The following is a 20,108-nucleotide window of genomic DNA, read 5'->3' as shown; positions in this document are numbered from 1 at the left end:
CCTTCATATACTGTTCTGCGCAAAGAGGAATAAAACATTTTTTTCCAGAAAAAAAAAAAAAGCTATCAGCAGGGTGAGTGTGTCAGCAGGGGAGAGAGGTCAGGGTCAGTCTTCATCAGATCCCAAGTCCCTGTGGTCATTATTCTCAGGAACTCACAGCAGATCTACCCTCACCCAACAAACAGGTCCTCTGAATCTTGCTCTTCTGTATCTTGGTCACCTCAGATGTTACAAATGACATTTAATTTTTTTTCTGGCTAACCTCTCTGGGAAAATTGGTTTTGCATACAGTGTCAGGATAGCACTGAGGGGTTTGAATCGAATTTTCTTTTTTTTAGTTGAGCCTAAATAATGTTGAGAATTAAAAAAAATTAATACCTTATATATTTAATGTTTTTTTAAAAATTTATTTTATTTATTATTTATTTTTGGCTGTGCTGGGTCTTTGTTGCTGTGTGCGGGCTTTTCTCTAGTTGCGGCGAGCGGGGGCTACCCTTCCTTGAGGTGCGCGGGCTTCTTGATGTGGTGGCTTCTCTTGCTGTGGAGCACAGGCTCTAGGCGCGCAGGCTTCAGTAGTTGTGACTCGCGGGATTCTAGAGCGCAGGCTTAGTAGTTACGGCACACGGGCTTAGTTGCTCTGAGGCACGTGAGATCTTCCCGGACCAGGGCTCGAACCCGTGTCCCCTGCATTGGCAGGTGGATTCTTAGCCACTGCGCCACCAGGGAAGCCCTCATATCTTCTATTTTTAAGTTTTCTTTTGTTTTTTATCTTAGAGGGATGGAGGATGGAAATAAAGACAGGGAAAGAAATGGCCCAGACATTCCGATGCTCATACGGACATCATCTGTTGGGGACACAGACAAACCATCACAGGAGAAGGGGCAGATTTCTAAAATGAGCTGAGAATATGGGAGGAAGAGAGCCTGTGACCAAGACATCAAGGCCCTGGCCTGCAAAAATGTCAGGGCCCACTCACCCGGTATTCACACACAGTCCGAAACGATCCGCGGGGCAGAGTTCCCTCACGATAGGACCCACCACCCAGTGAGGAAAGGAACGGCTGCCTGGGGCAGGGCAGGCCAGGCCAATGTGGGCGCAGGGATGGTGTGCTCAGAGCTATTGGCTCCCCGTGGAACCCCGAACCAGATAAATGTGGGAGGGGGTGAGCTGTGCCAGGATACCTGGGTCACACATGTTCTCAGCTGTGAAAGCTCTCAGCTCCCGCGGTGCCTGGGGCTCCGTGGGGCTGGGAAGTTCAGGACGTGGGCTTAAGTTTCCCAGAGAAAGCAGGACAAACATGGGAGGGGACAGAGAAATAGGCTTCACACAGTATGGCATGATTGCTTTGAGGCTAAACTTTCCAGAGAGAAGGAACTGAGTTTTTGTTGTGATTTAGACATTCTGATGGCTCACAGTGGGCTCCCCTAGAGAAAGAAACTTACTGCCCCAAGTTCTCCTTTCTATTCCGTGTGACTGCCACCAGGGGTCTACAGGGATCCATCTCCAGCGTCCCCCTCCCCCTTGCTAGTGCAACAGCAGCCCTGCCTCAGCAAACATTCACTTCAGCCAACATTCACTGCAGCAAACGCACTGACACACTCACAGCTTCAAAAAGCCCAAGTTCATGTCCTCCTCCTCCTCATTGTGGGCGGACAGGTTTTTCCTCTTCACCTGTTGCTGGGGAGCACAGCTCTCCGGGGGGCTTGGGGGACGACACTGTACACACGACTTCCTCGCGTGATGGTGGCAAGGCTGTGTGTTCAAGTCGCTGCCCGGGGACAGTACTGAGGTAGATCGGGCAAGGCCCCCCAAGCCATCTGCGGAGTTTGTGGGACTTGTGCTGCTGACAGAGGAGTACCCTGAGGTCGTTATGTCCTTGCCTGCCCCCCTCCTGCTGCACAGAGAGCGCTCGAGCCCTGGGGTCCAAGGTGTCTGGCTGCCTGGTGCTGACGCCTGTGTGTCCTGACGCCCCTCCTCCTCCGGGCAGGCCTCCTCATCGCTTGATTCCTGGCAGCAGTGCTGTTCCGGGTTCAGGTAGACCACAGTGACATCGAGGACACCGCTGGGAGCTGTCACTATGGGAGATGGGGGAGAGGTCAGGCCATAGCCTGAGCATCAGGGTGACTCCGTGCTCGGTCAGGACCCAGGGGAGCCCAGGGTCCAGCTCTCGGCCGCACATCCTGAACCTCGCTGGACAGTCCCCTTTCCTTTACGTAAGAAATTGGGGGTGAAGTGTCTCCTTTCAAACTTGGGGTAATACCCAATGTGACTTAGGGGACAGTAGGAAGTGACAACAAACTGGCCATCTAATAATTTAGTTAATCCCCTGAGTGGACACAAAAATAGCAGTTGGAAAATCAACAGAAGCTGTCGAACTGGGCTTCCTGTGCAGATGGCTGATGAGACATGGGGACAGAGCCTCCTGCAGCCTGCCCTAGATGGGTGCCTGAGGGACAGAGCCCAGCAGGGGGCACATCTCACACAACCTTCTAGAAAGGTCTATTTCTCTGTCCCTGACCTGGTGAGGTCCTTCCACCAGCACAGGTCCAGCTGGAGCTGGGCGCAGGTTGGGCCCACATCCTATCCTCCCTGTGGGCTGGTATTCCAGGGGCTCTGCTCTCTCATGTCTACCTGTGTCCGGACACACTCTCCTGCAGCTCAGGCTGGGGGCCCTCCTGCCCGCTGTCCCCTCTGGGGCAGCACCGGGTGGTCTCCAGCCCTGGCACTCACCATCGCCCTCCTTCTCGCCCTCGCTCTCTTGGTCGCCCTCGTAGCCGGAGCAGTAGTCCAGGCTCCAGTCCAGGAAGCTGCCCAGCAGTGTCTCCTCCTGGCTGGACAGCTCTGCGGTCGGCGTGGTGACGAAGCTGCCCCTGTCCTCCTGGAGGCTGTTCTCCCGTTTCCTGTGCGGTGGGAGAGCCGGGAGCCGGGTCATAGGCAGCAGTGTTGGGAGGCCCAGTCTGGTTCTTGGCACCTGCCTGACCCTGCCCCCACGTGCTGTGAGCAGGGACAACACAGCCACCCAGGAACTGCCCTCAGAAGCTCAGGGCAGATTTGCAGAGACAGGGCCAGCACCATGGCGAGGTTCCTGCTCATCTGGACTTTGTAGGATGGATAGGAGTTCTTTAGGTGGGTGAGGTGGAGGGGGAGGTTATTCCAGGCAGTACAGCTGGGACACTGAGATGGAAGAGACAGGGATAAAAGGGATGCACACAATGAGGGCACAGCTGGAGTGCAGGGAGTGCCACAATGTGGTGGAGCAGAGCAGTCCCATATGGCTCACACCGGGCGTGGGGCAGGGCCAGAGCCTGAGTGGGCTCAACCTGTGCTCAAGACCACCATCCCTCACAGGGAGCCAGGCTGGAGCCAGAGAGCCACACTGGGGAAAGGAGACGGTACTGTAGGCAGTGGAGACTACCAACCGCAGCTTCAGTTTTCTGAGGATCTGCTCTCTCCCTGCTGCTCCTCAGGAGCCCCGATGGCTGCACAGGTCACGAGGGAACCCAGGCCTGGCCCGCAGGGTTCACTCACCGCTTGGTTCTCCTTCCAGAGGGAGAGCTGAGGAAGGTGTGAATGTCCCCTGTGCTGAGGAAAGACGCGGGTTCTGGGCTCTCTTGTTTCACCCCTAGAGTTGCACACAACTGGCCGTAGCTCAGCACCTGAGGGGAAGCCGGGGTCAGAGGGAGGGCCGAAGCCCCAAGGGGCCCACGGGGACCCCCGCTCCCTAGCACCCACCAGCACCTCTTCCTGGCTGATCTCTTCGTATCGCTTGTCCTCGAATCGCTGCTTCACGGCAGTGAGAGAGACCTGCCTGTAGTCCTTGGGGGCATCGTCATGGAAGCTGCCGACAGAAGGACACGTGAGGGGTAGTGGGGGGCAGACGGTGCTGGCACCTCCACCCCAAAAGCTCCCATCTTTAGCCTCCACTCACTGAAGTGAGAGAGGACAAGACATTTTCAAAACCAGCCCAGCAATGGGAGTGAAGCCCAGCGCTGCTGTGCAGTCTGGCGGTTCCTCGAGTCACCTATGACCCCCAGGTGCATCCCCAGGAGAAAGGGGAACAGATATCCACACAGAAACCTGGACACACATGTTCACAGCGGCACTATTCGCAACAGCTGGAAGGTAGAAAAACCCCAAATGTCCATCAGTGCACGACTGAATAAACAAGATGTGGTCCCTCCATCCAGTGGGCTATTTGTACAGTGGAAACATTATGTAGGTGAGAGGCTGGTCATAAAAGGCCCCAAGTTGTACGATTCCATGTTGGTGAAACATCCAGAACAGAAAGAGCCAGGAAATAGATGAGTGTTTGCTGGGGGCTGGTGGGGAGGGGAAACGTGAAGGTAATAGGTAGCAAGGGCGGGGTTTCTTTTGAGGGTGGGGAAGATGTTCTCGAATAGATTGTGGTTTGTGGTAATGGCTGCACAATTCTGAATATACCAAGAGCCTGTTGAATTGTACACTTTAACAAAAAGTTTCGTTGGTAAATAAATATGTTTCCAGTTTATCTGGATTGGGAAAAAAAAAACAAAACAACTCGGTGGGGGGCGGGGGATGGGTGTAGGAAGGCAGCCAAGCAGCAGCTTTTGGCAGCCTGGTCAGGCACCGACCCTGCACTGGTCTGAGCAGCCTCGGGGGCAGACACGTGTTGACCTGCCACCGTCACCCATGCTGCCGTCCACCAGCGACGAGGTCTGGGCCCTGCAGGAGAAACGGGCTGCACACACTAACCCAGGAAGTGCTGACAGGCTCCCCGTGTTAGAGGGGAGGGGGAGAAGTGGCAGATGGGCCAGAGGGGCTGGTCAGAGGAATCTCTAGACTCGTGCCCAAGTTCTGATCTCATCCCCAAGGTGTAAGCAGAAGTGTCGTGTTCAGAGGCTGCCCTGTGGAAATCCAGGAGGCAGCTGGGGCAATGACCATGGGCAGGTGAAGAAAGTGCATTGGCCCCGAGAGCCGCTGGGATGCAGGGACAGAGAAGCAGAAATGGGCTGGCCTGAGGGCTCTGATAGGATGACCGGGGCCTTGTCCACCAAGCACCAAATGAAATCTATGAGGAGGAATGGCCTGGTGTGGACAAGCTGGCAGGGGGGTCTGTGGCTCGGGTCAGAGGTTGGCTTTTAGATGTGTTCTGAATCCTGGAAGTGGTTAAGTCTCCCAGGGAGCGTCTGGGTACAGGCAGAAAGGCAGAATTACCCGGACCCTCGTGTCGGGGAAGGGGACTCTGAGGCAGTGTGGCCTGGCGGAGAAAGGAGGAGGTCCCTGGGGGCTTTAGCAGATATGCATGCGGTGGGGAGTGAACGTGAGACTGAGGAGTGGGAGGAGCGAGTCTGCCAGCCAAGCTGAGACAGGAGGCGAGGGAAAGGGCCAAGGTGTGTGCCCGGGGCTGCGGTCTGCCAACTCCAGAGCTGGAGGCCAACCTGTCCTAGACTGAAATTACCGCTGGTCAGGGAGACAGTCTCATTTTTTCTTACGTTCCACTGCCCATGGAATTAGGTTTGGGTTGGGGGGAGCTGCTGCCCACACATCAAATGTTAAAAACGTATGAAATAAGCAACATGGCCCTGGAATTTCTAAACGTCAGTCCTGAGATACGCGGCTCACGCGGGTAAGGTCTGAGTGTCTTGACAGCCCTCACGTGAGAGCAAATTCCCCCTGGACTTGTGGTATTAAGGACACATCCTCTGTGTGGGGGGACAGTCGGGGGGTTGTGGGGGGAATTGCTTCCTTACACGCTTACCACTTTTTTTTTTTTTTCGGTACACGGGCCTCTCACTGTTGTGGCCTCTCCCATTGCGGCTCTGGACACGCAGGCTCAGCGGCCATGGCTCACGGGCACAGCCGCTCCGCGGCATGTGGGATCTTCCCGGACCAGGGCACGAACCCGTGTCCCCTGCATCGGCAGGCGGACTTTCAACCACTGTGCCACCAGGGAAGCCCACGCTTACCACTTTTGATGAAGGCTTAAGACACAGGGGATGAGGTCTTCACAGGAGAACCCAGTGAGGTCCCATAACCGAGTGGTCCAGGGCTGTGCTGGGGAGGAAAGCAGGAATAGTGGGGCCGTTCTGATGCCCACTCATGCCCCACAGCCCTGATGGTTCTGGGATGGAGTTTCCTAGGGCTCAGGGTTGAAAAGGCCCCAGGTACAGAGCATGCGTGCTCATTGTCGACAATGTGGGAAATATTAAGCTAGAACTGTCTCTAACCTCACCCCCAGACAATGGCTTTTAGTCCATTCTGGTGTTTCCTTCTCCAGAAGATGAACACACTTCTTTTTCTCCCTCCAACCCCCTTGAATTTGAGCACTGGCTCCTGACTCCAGGAATCCCCCGGACCACTGGCTCAGCCCATGTTCTGAGTGGCTGGTGGGGAGGACCAGCTCCTTACTCTGCCCATGTGTCAGCCTCGCCAGGAGCAGGGCGGCTGCAGCCAGGTGGGCCGGGGCATAGGCGGCCAGGCTGGTGTGCAGCAGGGAGAGCTCACAGAGGAAGCTGCACAGGTGCTGGGTTCTTGGCGCCATGGGGACCAGTGTCAGCAGGACGTCCTTGTAATCGACCACAGTGGGGACCTAGAGGGAACGGGGAGGCAGACGTGGGGTCTCAGCACACAGAGGGCCCCTCCACCCACTCGGTGGGGAGGCTGGACCTTAGAAACACCACCCTCGGCGTGGTCAGCCCAGCATCTGGCCCGACTGCTGTGCACGCCAAACAGCTGTGGCCTCGCGCCCTCTGGGTCCAGGAGGGCTTCCCAGAGCAGGGAAGCTCAAAGCCATGCAGATACCCTCTGCCCCTCCATGCCCTCACGTGACCTCAACTTTGATTCAAAAGGAAAAAGCAAGTGGTCACTTACTCGAATCTTCCCTTCCAAGGCAGAGATGATTTCTCCCATCATCCTCACCAGGTCCTCGTATTTGTACGTGTTGTCTGTGAGCCACACAGCCTCCCGGATCGTCAGGATCTCTTTGCTGATGAACCTGGAGTGTTAAGAAGGGGTCTGAGCACTGAGCCCACTCCACTTAGTGGGGTGATCACTTTAGGCTTCAGTGATGGGGTTGGGGGGGTCCAAAGAGTGGACCCTGCTGCCCCTAGCCACTGAGGGGAACTGAAAAGGTCAGATAAGCCTATCATGGGGGCTGGAAGGGAAGGGGGATTAGTGTCACAGATCAGTGGCAGTGAGAGCTGCTGGCCTGCTAGGCATGCAGGTGTTTCTGCAAAACGCACCCACGAATGACATGATCGGTCAATCCTCTTAACGACCTGAGGGATAAGGGTTCACCCTGCCTTGTGTCAGCTTCTATGGAGCGAGTATAAACAGCTTTAACCCAGAAGGCAGATGAGCCAGCAGAACCAGAGACAGAGGTTGTTTGAAGGTCTGGACCCAGCATGGGGTCTGGCCATGGGAACTGGACTGTCCTTAGGCAGGTGGTCACGCCGTTCTCTACTCTCCACCAGTTCCAACTATCAGGGAACACGCTAGTCCAGCGGCCTGCTGAGGACACCTCCCCACACAAGGGTGGACTGGGACCGGGCCCTTGGCTGCTCTGTCATGGGGACTCTGCAGCTCCCGTGTTTGCTGTTGCCTGGGCCAAGAGAGAGGACAGGAGTTGTAGGGACCGCAGGTGCTGGGGGATGTTATGTGAGTGGGGTGGGCGAAAGCCCTGTGCTCAGAGCAGCGGCAGGTGCTGCTTTGAGAGTGGATGTAGGGGCATCTCGGCTTCTAAAAATCTTTTAAAGCAATTATCATCTCATTGCCAGCAGCCTGTGGTCTGGTAGTACCTCAGTCTCTCATTGCAAGGACATAACTATGCCATTTGGATCCAGGGAGGCTGGGGACCTGTCTGTTCAGCCCTCTCTGGTGACAAGACCTGGAACGCCGGGTTCCAAGAGCACACGAGAGGTGCTGGACAGCGTGTGGCATTTGCTCACCGACTCTGAGCCCACGGACCCTGCTTCCACAGCCACCTAGAGACCCCACTTCCCAGTTCCCGTCGTGGCCACATGACTGCGCTCACTGCAAAGGTGGACCTGGTGGCCTCAGGGGTCATGGCAGGTAGCAGAGAGCAAGTCAGGACCTGGGCCTCCTTCATGACGTCATGAAACAGATAAACCATCCCAGTGACACAAGCCTCTGGGTTACTGTGCAGAAGACAAATCAGCCTCTCCATAGTTGACACCACTGTGTGCAATGAGCCTGCTCCTCCCTCGAAAGCCTTACAGATAATGATGTTGGTCTGGAAAGCACCACCCAGGGGAGATAGCAGACCACGTAGGAGAAGTCTGCTTTAGGAAAACAAGAAAATGCAAAATGTATGCTGGAAACTGCCATCCACATTGTGTCCAAAGGCAAAACTGGGTGGAAAGGTGGATTTAGGTAAAACTTAAAATGGTCTGATTTGAAAAGTCAGAGCTGCTGCAGGGGTAGGCTGCCTCTCTGAGGACGCATCCTGCCCATGTGGTTGGAGGGGGTCTGTGGGGAGTTGGGGGTGGGGGGCACATGACACTGATGAAACGCAGGTCTCTGGACGCAGAGTTGAGAACCGGACTGGCAAGCGCAGCCGCCTGTGATCCTCCCTCATCGCTGTGTTGCCCTCAGGGGCTAGGGGAAGAGGGTTCCAGCCTGAGCCTGCCCAACAGAGGCCACGTTCTGGGTCCTGAGGCCGCGTGTTGGGATGAGCGGCTGCCCACACACCAAGGGTCAGCCTTGCCACCCCCGTGTGGGTAGGACCACTTGGCGTGGGCACCCCCTAAAATGAAAATCCCTGTCATAAGGAGGTGGGGTGCTGAAGGCTTGTTCCACTGAAAAGCCAACCTGTGAACTGGGCAGCGCCAGCATCCTGTGTTCCGTCTGCGGGCCCAGCCTGGGGGGTTTCTTACCGGGTGCACATGACCATGCAGGCGATGCCCAGCAGCTGGAGCCTGTACCGGGGCACCAACCGCCTCCGCAGATACCGGTCCACGCACTCCACGGTCAGGTGAAGGCACAGGCTCGAGAAGTCCTTCATGGTCGCAACCTCTACCAGCCAATCGATGAGAATGTACCTGTGGGAAGAGCACCATCCCTGAAAACCAGGCCAAGCCTTCATGAGTGTCCCGTCTCCCATTCCTGCCCGGCCATCTGTCCCGAGGGGTGAGCGATCACTTTAGGCATCACTGGCTTATCCAGGCACCTGTCCAAGGCTGAGACACCCTGTCCAAGGGGGAGGCCCCATGACTCCCGACTTTGTTCCTGGGAGGCAGGTGGGCTGCACATATGTGTACTCTGCCTCCCCCACCCCGGGACCCCCAGGCACTGGATAAGCCTGGACCGTTACTTGTAAGGGAGCAAAGCAGGTCTGCTCTGTGGACCTGGGACAGGTCACAGGACAGGAGAAAAGTCAAAGTTTATCATTCTGCAAACCTGTCTTCTCTCTGAGGAACTCTCACCCATGGGGTCATTTATCACAACCCTCCGCAGTGGAGCAAAGAGCCAGGAATGCATCTAAAGCAGGATTCCCTGAGCCTGTGTGCTGGAGTTCTCAGTCACCCAGCAACCATGATGGAGAACTTGGGCCGGCAGAGCCAACAGACATAGGATCCCTCCTCGACGGGGCTAAAAGCCGGGCCAGGGACACAGACGTCACAAGGGGATACTGCATGCAACATCAAGGATGCCCAAGCATGGTGAAAGCCTTTTTGCACAAGGGAGAAGAGATGGGGAGAAGAGAAGCAAGAGAGAAAAGAAACGTGGTGGTGAGTGATTCTAGGCAGACAGGAGGGACTGCTCCAGGTGTCAGCCTGGACAGGAGCATCTTTCATAGGCAGAGGAAAGGAGGGAGTGCTGGGGCCGAGTTGGGGAGGGGAGGAAGGAGGAGGGATGAAGGGGAACAGGCTGGGGAGGAAGACACGCAAGGCCAGGTGTTTGAGGGTTAGGGGCAGAAGAGGAAGCTTCCTACGCAGACACCTTTGACAAGCTCAATGATCTGACTTATAAAAACAGACCAACGGAACTGTACACTTTAAAATGGTTAAACCTGAAACTAGTGTTACATGTCAATTATAACTCAATAGAAAAAAGGAAGAAAAAGTCAGCTGTTGCTTTACATAGAGGAAAACGTAAAGATGCTCAACTTGGGGATTGAAATGATATTATTGCAATAAAACTACTTTAGCTCTTGAAAAGAAAAGAAAGGTTAAGTTTATGTTAACCCCCACCCCCAGCACACAAAAGGAATAGCAACAGTCCCTGGCTCCCGCCGCCAAAAGAAAGGCAGACTGGGAGGGCACGGCGTGGGGCAGGGGGCACCACCCCCAGCACAGGCACAGGACTCAAAATCACAGCAGCTTGGTGACATTTAATGTGGGAGCCAAGGACACTGCACCCCCTGCTATGAGTAAAGACGGAGCCTCTCCAGGGAAGAGAGCTTACCAGGTGCTGGGCTTTGTCTGCCGCAGTACAGCCAGAGCCTGCCCATTATAAATCTAAAATGTATTTGAAATCTCTGGTGTAAGCTTAAAAAATTATTCACATTTTCCATTTTACTCTCTAAACAAGTTCTGTGATTGAGTGTAAAAGTGTGTTATCTCCAAACCTCGAGGGAAAATGGACCTGCAGGAAGAGGCAGTTTGTGGGGTTTCTGAGGCTACAGGCACATGGCAGCTGCCTCCCACACTCCCGCATGCTGATGCGCGTGATGATGGGTTGGAAAGAAAAGGTGTTTTCTGGCATCATTTTTGAAAGATGTTTAGTACGGTTTAATATAGTCTGAGACTTAAAAAGGAAAACTGGAGAGAGCAGACATTTATGTGGGAAATTTTTCTTTTCAAAGCCCTGGATAACTTAGGCATAACTGGTTTTAGAAAATACACACACACACACACACACACACACACACACACACACGTGGATCCCAGTGGGGTTGATGACGCAGGGGCCCTGTGACAGGAGGCTCAGCTGAAACAACAGACAGACCCTGTCACGCGGAGATGGCTGTCGCTCTGCCTCGGACCCCTCACCTCATTGTGTCATTGAGTCCCTTCTGCACAGAGAAGACCCTCTGCTTACTGACAGCGTGGGAGGCCTGGAACAGCTGGCAGACTATCTCGTTGGAGGCTTTCGCTTCCAGTCCGAGCTGGTTTCCGTGTGCACAGGCTTTGGCTAGAGACAGCTGAGGACGAAAAGACTCGAGGGATGAGCAAGGGGTTTTGAGGTTCCTGCTTCTGAACGCGAGGAGGATTCTGCCTGTACATACACTGGCCCACTTAAACCTTCTAAGCCTTCTGAAACCAGGAGGGCCAAGATTTTAATCTTTTGGAAATAAATAATATATCACGATAGAACATTTTAAAAGGTACAAAAGGTGCATAATGGGATACCAGTTGACTTCCTGCCCGGCACAGCTCCACAGCCAATTCCAGTCTTCTGCCAGCATTTTCTTTTAAATTAAGTTTGTTTCTGCTCACCGCTCCCTAGTGAAAGCTGATGCTCTGGGGGAGGCCACGTAGCACAGTGGCTGAGAGCTGGCTGGGGGCTCGAATGACCCGGCTTTAAGACCTGGGTCTATGTGTGACCACAGGCGAACTGGAGGCTTCACTGCACCTCAGTTTCCCTTTTCACCAAATGGCACAACAGCAGCTGCTTCGGCAGATGCCGTGAGGATTGAATGAGATGCACAAGCACCTTGCTCAGGACCCGCCGGGGCCCTCCAAGCCCTCAGTGGTTACTGTTGACCATCTCTACGTATTTCCTTCCAGAGTTTTCTATGCACTTGTAGCAGTGTGCATGTGCATTTGTGATCACGGAACACACATGTTACCTTTTCTTTGCCTGCCTAACGATTAACGTGGTTCTTTGCGATAGGAGACTTCTGTAAGCGTGTTTTCCTTGTTCTTCCTTTGAGGGGGTTTCTGTTGGTTTTGTCACATTGAGGGTCACCTTTGTGCAGTCTTGTGCACCTTCTGCTCACGCAGTCGACCCACAGGCATTACCTGTGCCCAGGGGCTTTCTGAAATTCCTGCGCGCATTTTCACACACACTAATAGGAACACTATTTTTTTTTTTTTTTGCGGTACGCGGGCCTCTCACTGTTGTGGCCTTTCCCGTTGCGAAGCACAGGCTCCGAACGCGCAGGCTCAGCGGCCACGGCTCACGGGCCCAGCTGCTCCGCAGCATGTGGGATCTTCCCGGACCAGGACACGACCCCGCGTCCCCTGCATCGGCAGGCGAACTCTCAACCACTGCGCCACAAGGGAAGCCCTTTCCTGTACTTTTTTTTTTTTTAGGAACACTATTTTATCACATGTTTGCCGGCAAAAACTGCTATCATTAAAAATGTATATTTTCAGGGCTTCCCTGGTGGTGCAGTGGTTAAGAATCCGCCTGCCAATGCAGGGGAAACGGGTTCGATCCCTGGCCTGGGAAGATCCCACATGCCGTGGAGCAACTAAGCCTGTGTGCCACAACTACTGAGCCTGCACTCTAGAGCGTGTGTTCTGCAACAAGAGAAGCCACGACACTGAGAAGCCTGCGCACCGCAACAAAGAGTAGCCCCCGCTTGCCTCAACTAGAGAAAGCCTGTGCCCAGCAACAAAGACCCAACACAGCCAAAAAAAAAAAACAATAAAAAAAAGCTGAACTGTATTTTCAGAAGTTCCTAGCTATCCACTCAAAAACACAAAGACTACGTGTATATGATTTGCTAGTGTGATCAGGCACGATCTCTTTAAACGTGTGCCTTTTTGACTAGCAGAGAGGTCAAACCTGCTCCGTATTTTGACTGCTTGTATTTATTTCCTCTTTTTTGAGTACCCTGAGGCTCTGTGAACTTCTACAGGGCCTTACTATTCTTATTGATTAGCCTGAGCTTGAACTAGAACCACATTGTTCATTGTTGTATTTCTTGTAAACTTGTTAAGTGCCTTTTTGGACATAAACATTACAACGTCCTGTGATGTGTCAGGCGGGCCATCCCTCTGTGATTTCTTCTCTAGCTTTTAAGGGCAGATGACTCTCAACCCCCAACTTGGTGGGGTGACAAGAGCAAGTGTCTACCAGCTTGGCAAAGGGGGACTTTCTTTGATTTATCTTAAAATAATGACTTCTTTACAGCTGCACAGGGAAAGTGTCTGGAGAACGCCAACTACAGACCCTTGATGTCCTGGTTCCAACACTGGACAACCTGGTGAGCAGGTCAGATAATGAGAAGAGGACAGCATTCCACACACCCATCTGCTCTAAGGAGCTCTAAGTTCTGTAGCCAAGATGCTTTCCCTACAGGCCAACTTTAGGGAGCTGTATAAATTTTGATGCAGATGTAGTCCACAGCACTTAGAAATTAAGTGGCTGGCTGTCTTAGATGGAACTGGCAGAGGTGAGGAAAGCGCTTCTGGGCTCTCCTCCCCGCACACCCTAGAGCTGAACTCCCTTAGATTCAGTTCCAAACCCTGGGCCACTCTTACTTCGTCCTGGGTGGGAACCTGGCAGTGTTGCCCCCACGGTCCCCACGAGAGGAGGCGTCAGGACAAAGGCCAGCTCCCAGCTCACCTGTGCTTCCCAGCAGCCTTTGGCAGCAAAGTCCCTGAGTTTCCGGAAGCTGTGGAGGCATCGTCCGGGATCTGACATCTGTCAATGGGAGAGTCACCATGCCCTTACATGGCCATATCTCTGGAGAAACTCAACCAACCCACAGTCTTCTTAAATGTTCCCCCTGACACCTCCAGAGGGTCCCCAGCTGTGCTTTCTTCCCAGCCCTTTATCCCCCAAATGGTGGTGGTCGTTTCAGGGGCAGTGCTGAAAGCAGCCCCATGACCAGCAGCGACCCCGGCTGTGGTGGCAGAACCTTGTCCACGGGCTACTCTGGAGATTATGCCTTTGGCCAACATAATCCATTCTTTCCCCAGACCTAGGCCCACTCACATCCATCTTTCTGTCACTTTCCCAGAGGAGGTACGAGCTGGTCAAACACCCCTGATTAGCAGACTCTTCAAACAGGTCCCGGGCCTGCTTCTGTTTCTCTTCATCCTAGAATAAGTACCTCTAAGTAACCACATATACTGTTCTCATCTTTAATAAAATGAGTTAACTACATTAGAGTAAAAACAACTCTGAAGATACATGATTTGACAACCAACTCGTGAAGGCAAGCCCATGAGTTCTGCCCTCAGGCCCTGCTTCCTCCTGCACGAGGTTTGTGCTGGACTCGGCTCCCGGCACTGCCCGGACGGTGATGGGGGAGGGTTTCCCAAGGTCTTCCAGCTCCTCGCTCATACTAAGTGTCCCTCCCTGCTGCTGTCAGAGCACCTAGCACCAGGAGCCACCACCTCCCCCAAGACTGCTGCAGACGGGGTTCCCGAATCACAAGGCTCACTAAGTAGAGAAGTCTGCGTGAGTAGTGGCAGGGAGCCGCCAGTAGCAGAGCCGTGAGACAAATAGACCCGGGGTCCTGTCCCGCTCAGACACTCTTCCTGGCTCCACACAGCCTCACAGACAGGGCTCATCTTGGCTTTGAACCCCGGAAGCCCCCTTCTGCTGCCTTTCACGCAGTTCCTGATTCTTGGTGCTTGAAGCTGCCAGAAAGGCGAGCAGCACAAAAATGCAGACCCGCTGTGCCCTGTGTGCTCACCCGGGCCAGGACGCCAAACAACGCAGGGCCCCGTGGGATGATGGAGGGGACTCACCTCAAAAAGACTCAGCACTCTCCCCAAGCAGTGCAGTATGGACGCTCTGTGAGTCTAGAGAAAGGAGGTGGAGGAGGAGGGGTGACTGTCAGCGGACAGAACTTCCCGGGGACTGTCCCTCCGTGTGCGGGTCCTCCTTGCTCCCTGCCCAGCCCCTCTGTGCAGAGGACCGCTCCCTGATTCCAGGCCTCCGCCAACTGCTTCACAGAGTCTCAGTCCTGCCTTTCCAGCAGTTGACCCGTCTGCAGCCCAGCCCCTCACCTGATTCCCCTGACCCTCGCTCCGAGGCCTCCTCTCCTGCTAGTCATTAGCAGATGCTCCCACATCCACACTGTTTTCTATGCCTCCACTGCTCTCGGGTCCCTGACTTTACATGGTCCACAGCATCTCCCCTCAAAGTTTTCTCACCTCCCGGGACCCTACGGGGCTCAGCCCGCCCAGCACGGCCTGCCCTACTTGCACCCCTTGCCAGGACTCACTTTCTGCAGCTGGCACTCCATCCTGAGGCTCTCGTGAACCACGGCCTTGCAGCAGCTTCCGGACACCGACCAAGGTGGGCGGATGAAGAGCCAGATGAAGGGCGCGGCGCCCACATTCAGGCGCTCCGTGAGACTGAAGAAGCGAGAGGCCTTCAGCCCGTTCACTTCCGCCCGGGCCTCATCAGACACAGACACTGAAGAGACGGACAGAACACAGCCTGGGATGTCTCTGGAGGAGGGGTATAGGAAGTTCCCCAGTCTTTTTGGAAAGTTTAAAGCCTTAAGCCGCTACAACGTGAAGTTGCTGGTGTCTTAGGACAGAAGAGCTGGGATGGGGGCTCCTCCCTTTTCTTCCCATGTTTTATGAACCAAGTGCCCTGTGGCCCCTCCCAGCGGCCTGGATTCCGAAGATCTGGGAAGGTCCCCCCCACGTGGAGGCATCAGATGCCCACCCTCCCTCCTGTGGGGAACTGCTGCTCAGACCCCTGTTAACGGGTAGGGGTTTTCTTTGTGGGGTAATGAGATGATGGCTCCAAATTGAGTGGTGATGGCTGCACGACTCTGTGAAGATACCCAAACCACTGGACTGTATACATTAGACAGGTGAGCTGAGTGGTGTGTGAATCTTGTCTGGGCAAAGCCATCTGACAGGAGGGTGGGCGCAGGATTGCTCATCGTCTGCAGGTCCAACAGTCCTGTCAACCAGCTGTGACCAGGGTGACCTCTCAGTAAGACGCCAGCTCTTTTAGAAGCAGAAAAATGGCGACTATACCCAAGTCTTTATGCATCTTGGGAGGTGGGACAGGATGAACTGCAGGCTCGCTCCTTAGTGTGCTCAGCAGACAGGCAGGAATTGGGAGAGAGGGCCGCACCAGGTTCTTTCGAGGAGCACCTGCCCCTTAGGGGTGAAGGAATCTAGGTACCAGGCTGGCTTTGACCTGTTTGTACTTGCCTCCCACTTGGAGCCTTGGCTCCCTGTGTTACTGACACTTGGCATCAGGCATGCTTTGACCACTGCCCCAGGTTCACTCAGATGAGCTGTGGCCAAGGAGAGAAGCTGGGGTCTACGCATGGGCTGTGGTGTTAACTAGGCAGCCAGGGAGGGCTGGCTTGCCTGAGTAGCCCCCATTCTGAGTCTCTGCTCAGAGTCACTCGTTGTCAACCGAAATTAATGGTTCATTAAACAAAGAGGCAACTCCCCCAAACTACAAAATCAAACTTCATCCATGGGTCCCTGAGCAGGACACCTCTGGCACAAGCTCCCCAGTGGGGACGGTACACAGCCAGACACAGCAAGAACAGCGACTAAACTGCTGACACGGGCAAGAGCTCATGCTTGCTCTATTAGGTTTTTTGTTTTTGGCTACACCACACAGCATGCGGGATCTTAGTTTTCCAACCAGGGATCTAACCTGCGCCCCCTGCAGTGGAAGCACAGAGTCTTAACCACTGGACCACCAGGGAAGTCCCTCGTGCTTGTTCTAAAATGTCAGTACCAAGTGGGGTGAGGCCAGCCCCAGCACCAGCCCCTAGAGGACTTACGGCCTTCATTGTAGAGGTAGGCTATGCCCAGCTTCACAGCAGCTTCAAAATTCCCTTTTTCGGCAGCCCTAGAACATTAAGAACATGAAATATCACATGATTTTATTCCATAAAGGTTATGTTCCACCACAGCACTTAAAACTACAGTACTTATTTTCTGAACAGAAAATATTTTTGACAATGCAGCTAAATATCAATTATCCACGACATGCTACAACATGGATGAGCCTGGAAAACACACTTGTGAAAGAAGACAGACACAAAAGGCCACATGTTGTATGATTCCACTCATATGAAATGTCCAGAAAAGGCAAATCCATAGAGACAGAAAGCAGATTAGTGGCTGCATAGGGTCTGTGTTACTATAGGGAAAATAGGGAGTGACTGCTAATGGTTATGGGGCTTCATTTGGGGGTCATGAGAATGTCCTAAAGTTAGATAGTGTTGATGATTGCACAACTCTGTGAGCATACTAAAAACCATTGAGTTGTACACTTTAAAAGGGTAAATTGTGTGGTTGGTGGACTATGTCTCAGGCAGCCTGCCTGTGACCACTGGCATACTGCAGCTTGCAGCCCCTCCAGCCCTTCCTCTAGGTCCCAACCCCGGCCGGGGAGGTGGGATCAGCCAATGAGTATAATGTAATAGGATTCAAATCGCATTGTTCTGACCAAAAGAAGAGGGCTGAGGAAAGTTTCCACATGCGGGTGACCTGCATCTGAGTCACACACAATGGGTCACAGCTCAAGTGGACCCTTCAGAAGCACTGCTGTGACTAATGAGAGTCAGGCCCGTGCTGGTGGTGTGGATGACCCATGATTGTGCTGGAAGTTGTGTGACTCGATGGGTGAGGTCGACAGCCCTCAGTCACTCCCTGGGGGATAAGGTGTTGGCGGGAGCAACAAGCAAGAGGAAAATCATTCCCAGGTCAGGCCTTGAGACACAGACTGGCATAGCAGGGAGGCCCAAAGGTAGGAGAAAGCCACGCTCTTCTCAGGGTGCAGAGATACCTTTCAAAGAGCTTCAGGTTCTTTGGAGAAGGCCACAGCTCCTGGAAGCTGGCACATGCCCACACGCTGGCATGGTTATCCACCAGGTACTTCAGGTGGGAGTGCACCTGAAGAACAATGGAAGAGGGGGAGTGGTGGTTAATCAAGGGACCTCCCAGAAGCCCTGCTTCTGGAGCTCTTGAAGACAGGGTGTAGACAGATGTAGGGTCTCCTGTTTCCCTCCCCACCCTAGCAGTAAAGGCCCAGCCTCTGTGTATCAAAGTAACTAACAATTGCTTTGAATAGAGAAAAGAGCCCAGAAACAACTTTCTCTGTGGCTCTAAAGATGGGGACAGTGGTCCTGGAAGGGGGAATAAGCACCTAGGCTGAGAAAGGGGATATAATGCTATAATACCTGCAAGGATCAGGGAAATCAACTCTAATGGGAACAGGTAGGTCAGAAATCTGTTTTGAGCTCCTTTACTTAGGGTCTTGCTAGTGGGAGCAAAGCTGGGGCCTGCAGGTCAATAGGGGCTCTCAGAAGAGACTGAAACACATGACAGCAGCCTCAGGTAGGACTTCTGTCCTGGGTGATAGCAGGAAGTACCCAGGCAGGGGGCCCTGAGCACAGGTGAGCATTTTAAGTGCTAAAGCTTCCACTGCCATTGGAAATTCAGCACCCATGGATATTATGAATGCAATGGAGGCAGGTTTGGGAGTCAGAGAAGTGGGTTCTTACTGGTGTTCCCCCACTAATTTGCTGTATGCCCTTGGTTAAATCCCTCAAAGTGAGGCTTCAGTTCCGAAATCTGCAAAATAACTCCCAGAGTCTCTTTCAGTGCTGAATATTACATGGGCTTTGTCCTCAAGAACATACTATTTTTCTTCTTAATGCTATCTTATTTCTTGAGGGAGGCAAATTTCACTGCCATAAAAGGGTATTTTCTCTGTCAAAATAAACATTACAATGAGCAGACTCAAACCTTGCTGTCCTATGTTTTAGCTTTCCTGCAATCAGAACAACCTTAGGCATCTATTACCAATATCACCATTGTTTCCTCTACCTTCATTTGTAGCCAAAGTTTTTGTTCTGACATTTAACACACGAAGGCTTCATGGTACAATATAACCAATGATGCCAAGCCTGACACTATTTTCATCTGACAACTTACAGCTCGGACAGCGAGGATGTCTCCAACAGAAAGCCATTTCAGGATATGAAAGAGCACATCTTCAGGGAGACTCAAGATCGTTAGGTTTCGGGGTCTCCTTCTTATTCTCCGCTTTGTAGGATAACAGAAACACTTGGCACACCTACAGTGGATCACTTAAGAAAAAAAATCAGAATGGTCTAAGTGATGTGTTGGAAACGAGTTGTGCTGATATGAAAAGTTACATCTGAACATGATTTAACAGTTACTGTCCTCTGCCCCAGCCATATTTACAGTCTTAAATATTAAATAAAGGAGCAGTAGTGGTACAGAAGACATCATCATTCATTCAAATATTCAATAAACATTGATGGTGAGTAGTAATCATGTAACCTGGCTATTGGGAAACCTTCTGATCCAGAGCACAGATGACAACCAGGAAGGGGGAAAAAGCAGCCAACGCTGATGATGGTTAGCCTTGCATTTCACTCTCAGGGAGGCGCCTTGACCCTTACTGATCTCTTTGCTTCTATCTGCACACAGGACTAAAATGCATAATGTTAACAAGGATCTATGGACTTGAACAGTCTGGTTTTCAAGTCCAAACTAGGAGGGTCCACCCTGCAGAGAAGCCAAAGGTGGACTTGGAGGCCAGGCCTGTCCCAGCTCTGCGGATGTCAGAGCTGCCCAGCCAGTCTCAGTGTCCTCTCTCCCCACAGGAGGTCCTTCTAACTTCAACTTCAGCAAGTCTTTGCTGACTCTAAGCAGACGACAGAGAAGCTTGAGGCAGGAGGAGCCCATCACCTACAATTCACCTGGTTTCCCACCCGTTCCTTCCTCCAGTCCCGACAGGAGGTGGCTGCTCTCCCACCCGCACGACTCCCTCCTCAGGGCTTCTTCCTGCCCCCCTCCCCTCGCTCTTCACCTGGGTCTTCCCATCATCAATTAACATGCTGCGAAAGCCAAGCGTACACGCAGGGCGACCGATCCCTGCGTTTTACCGCATTTTCCTCATCCCCTTGCTCTAGGACAGCCACGATAATAACCACGGAAACCTGAGCTGCGCTCACGGCCCTCGACAGGTGGCAGACCCCGCGCGCCGCTTTCACCGCTTTCACGCGGAGCAGGGCGCTCCCGGGCATTTAAACCACGCGCCGAGCGGGCGCCGCCGGGAAGACACGCACCCCGGGCCGAAGGGCTCGAGCCAGCCCTGCTCAGTCTCGAGGCCGCCCCGCCGCGCCCCGCGCCCAGCGCTCACCGCCTCCGCTCCCCATAACCGTGGCTGCCGTCGCTGC

General features: G+C 53.4%; 1 protein-coding gene across 1 annotated transcript; it reads right to left on the bottom strand.

Annotated features, from left to right (window-relative positions):
- Nucleotides 1-491: 491 nt before the first annotated feature.
- CCNF (cyclin F) lies at nucleotides 492-20,087 on the bottom strand. The gene is made up of 17 exons (XM_060032993.1): nucleotides 20,072-20,087; nucleotides 18,835-18,989; nucleotides 17,684-17,790; nucleotides 16,674-16,741; nucleotides 15,132-15,325; nucleotides 14,653-14,706; nucleotides 13,892-13,996; nucleotides 13,520-13,597; nucleotides 10,993-11,144; nucleotides 8,875-9,039; nucleotides 6,851-6,974; nucleotides 6,389-6,569; nucleotides 5,947-6,034; nucleotides 3,740-3,839; nucleotides 3,530-3,657; nucleotides 2,732-2,901; nucleotides 492-2,076 (listed from the first exon to the last, which is right to left on the bottom strand). Exons 1-17 carry the CDS (start codon nucleotides 20,085-20,087, stop codon nucleotides 1,601-1,603), a joined length of 2,361 nt encoding a protein of 786 aa, XP_059888976.1. The 3' UTR covers nucleotides 492-1,600.
- Between the last annotated feature and the right edge of the window lie 21 nt (nucleotides 20,088-20,108).

The sequence above is a fragment of the Delphinus delphis genome, chromosome 15 (assembly GCF_949987515.2).
Source record: "Delphinus delphis chromosome 15, mDelDel1.2, whole genome shotgun sequence".
NCBI lineage: Eukaryota > Metazoa > Chordata > Mammalia > Artiodactyla > Delphinidae > Delphinus > Delphinus delphis.
The sequence above is the reverse complement of the archived record's forward strand: the minus strand, read 5'-3'. Positions and strand labels throughout refer to the sequence as shown.

Coding starts and splice junctions, on each gene's coding strand:
- CCNF (XM_060032993.1), bottom strand. Junction 17,791..18,834: donor ACATCCTCGCTGTCCGAGCT/GTAAGTTGTCAG, acceptor ATTGTTCTTCAG/GTGCACTCCCACCTGAAGTA. Junction 14,707..15,131: donor TGGAGTGCCAGCTGCAGAAA/GTGAGTCCTGGC, acceptor TCCTTTCTCTAG/ACTCACAGAGCGTCCATACT.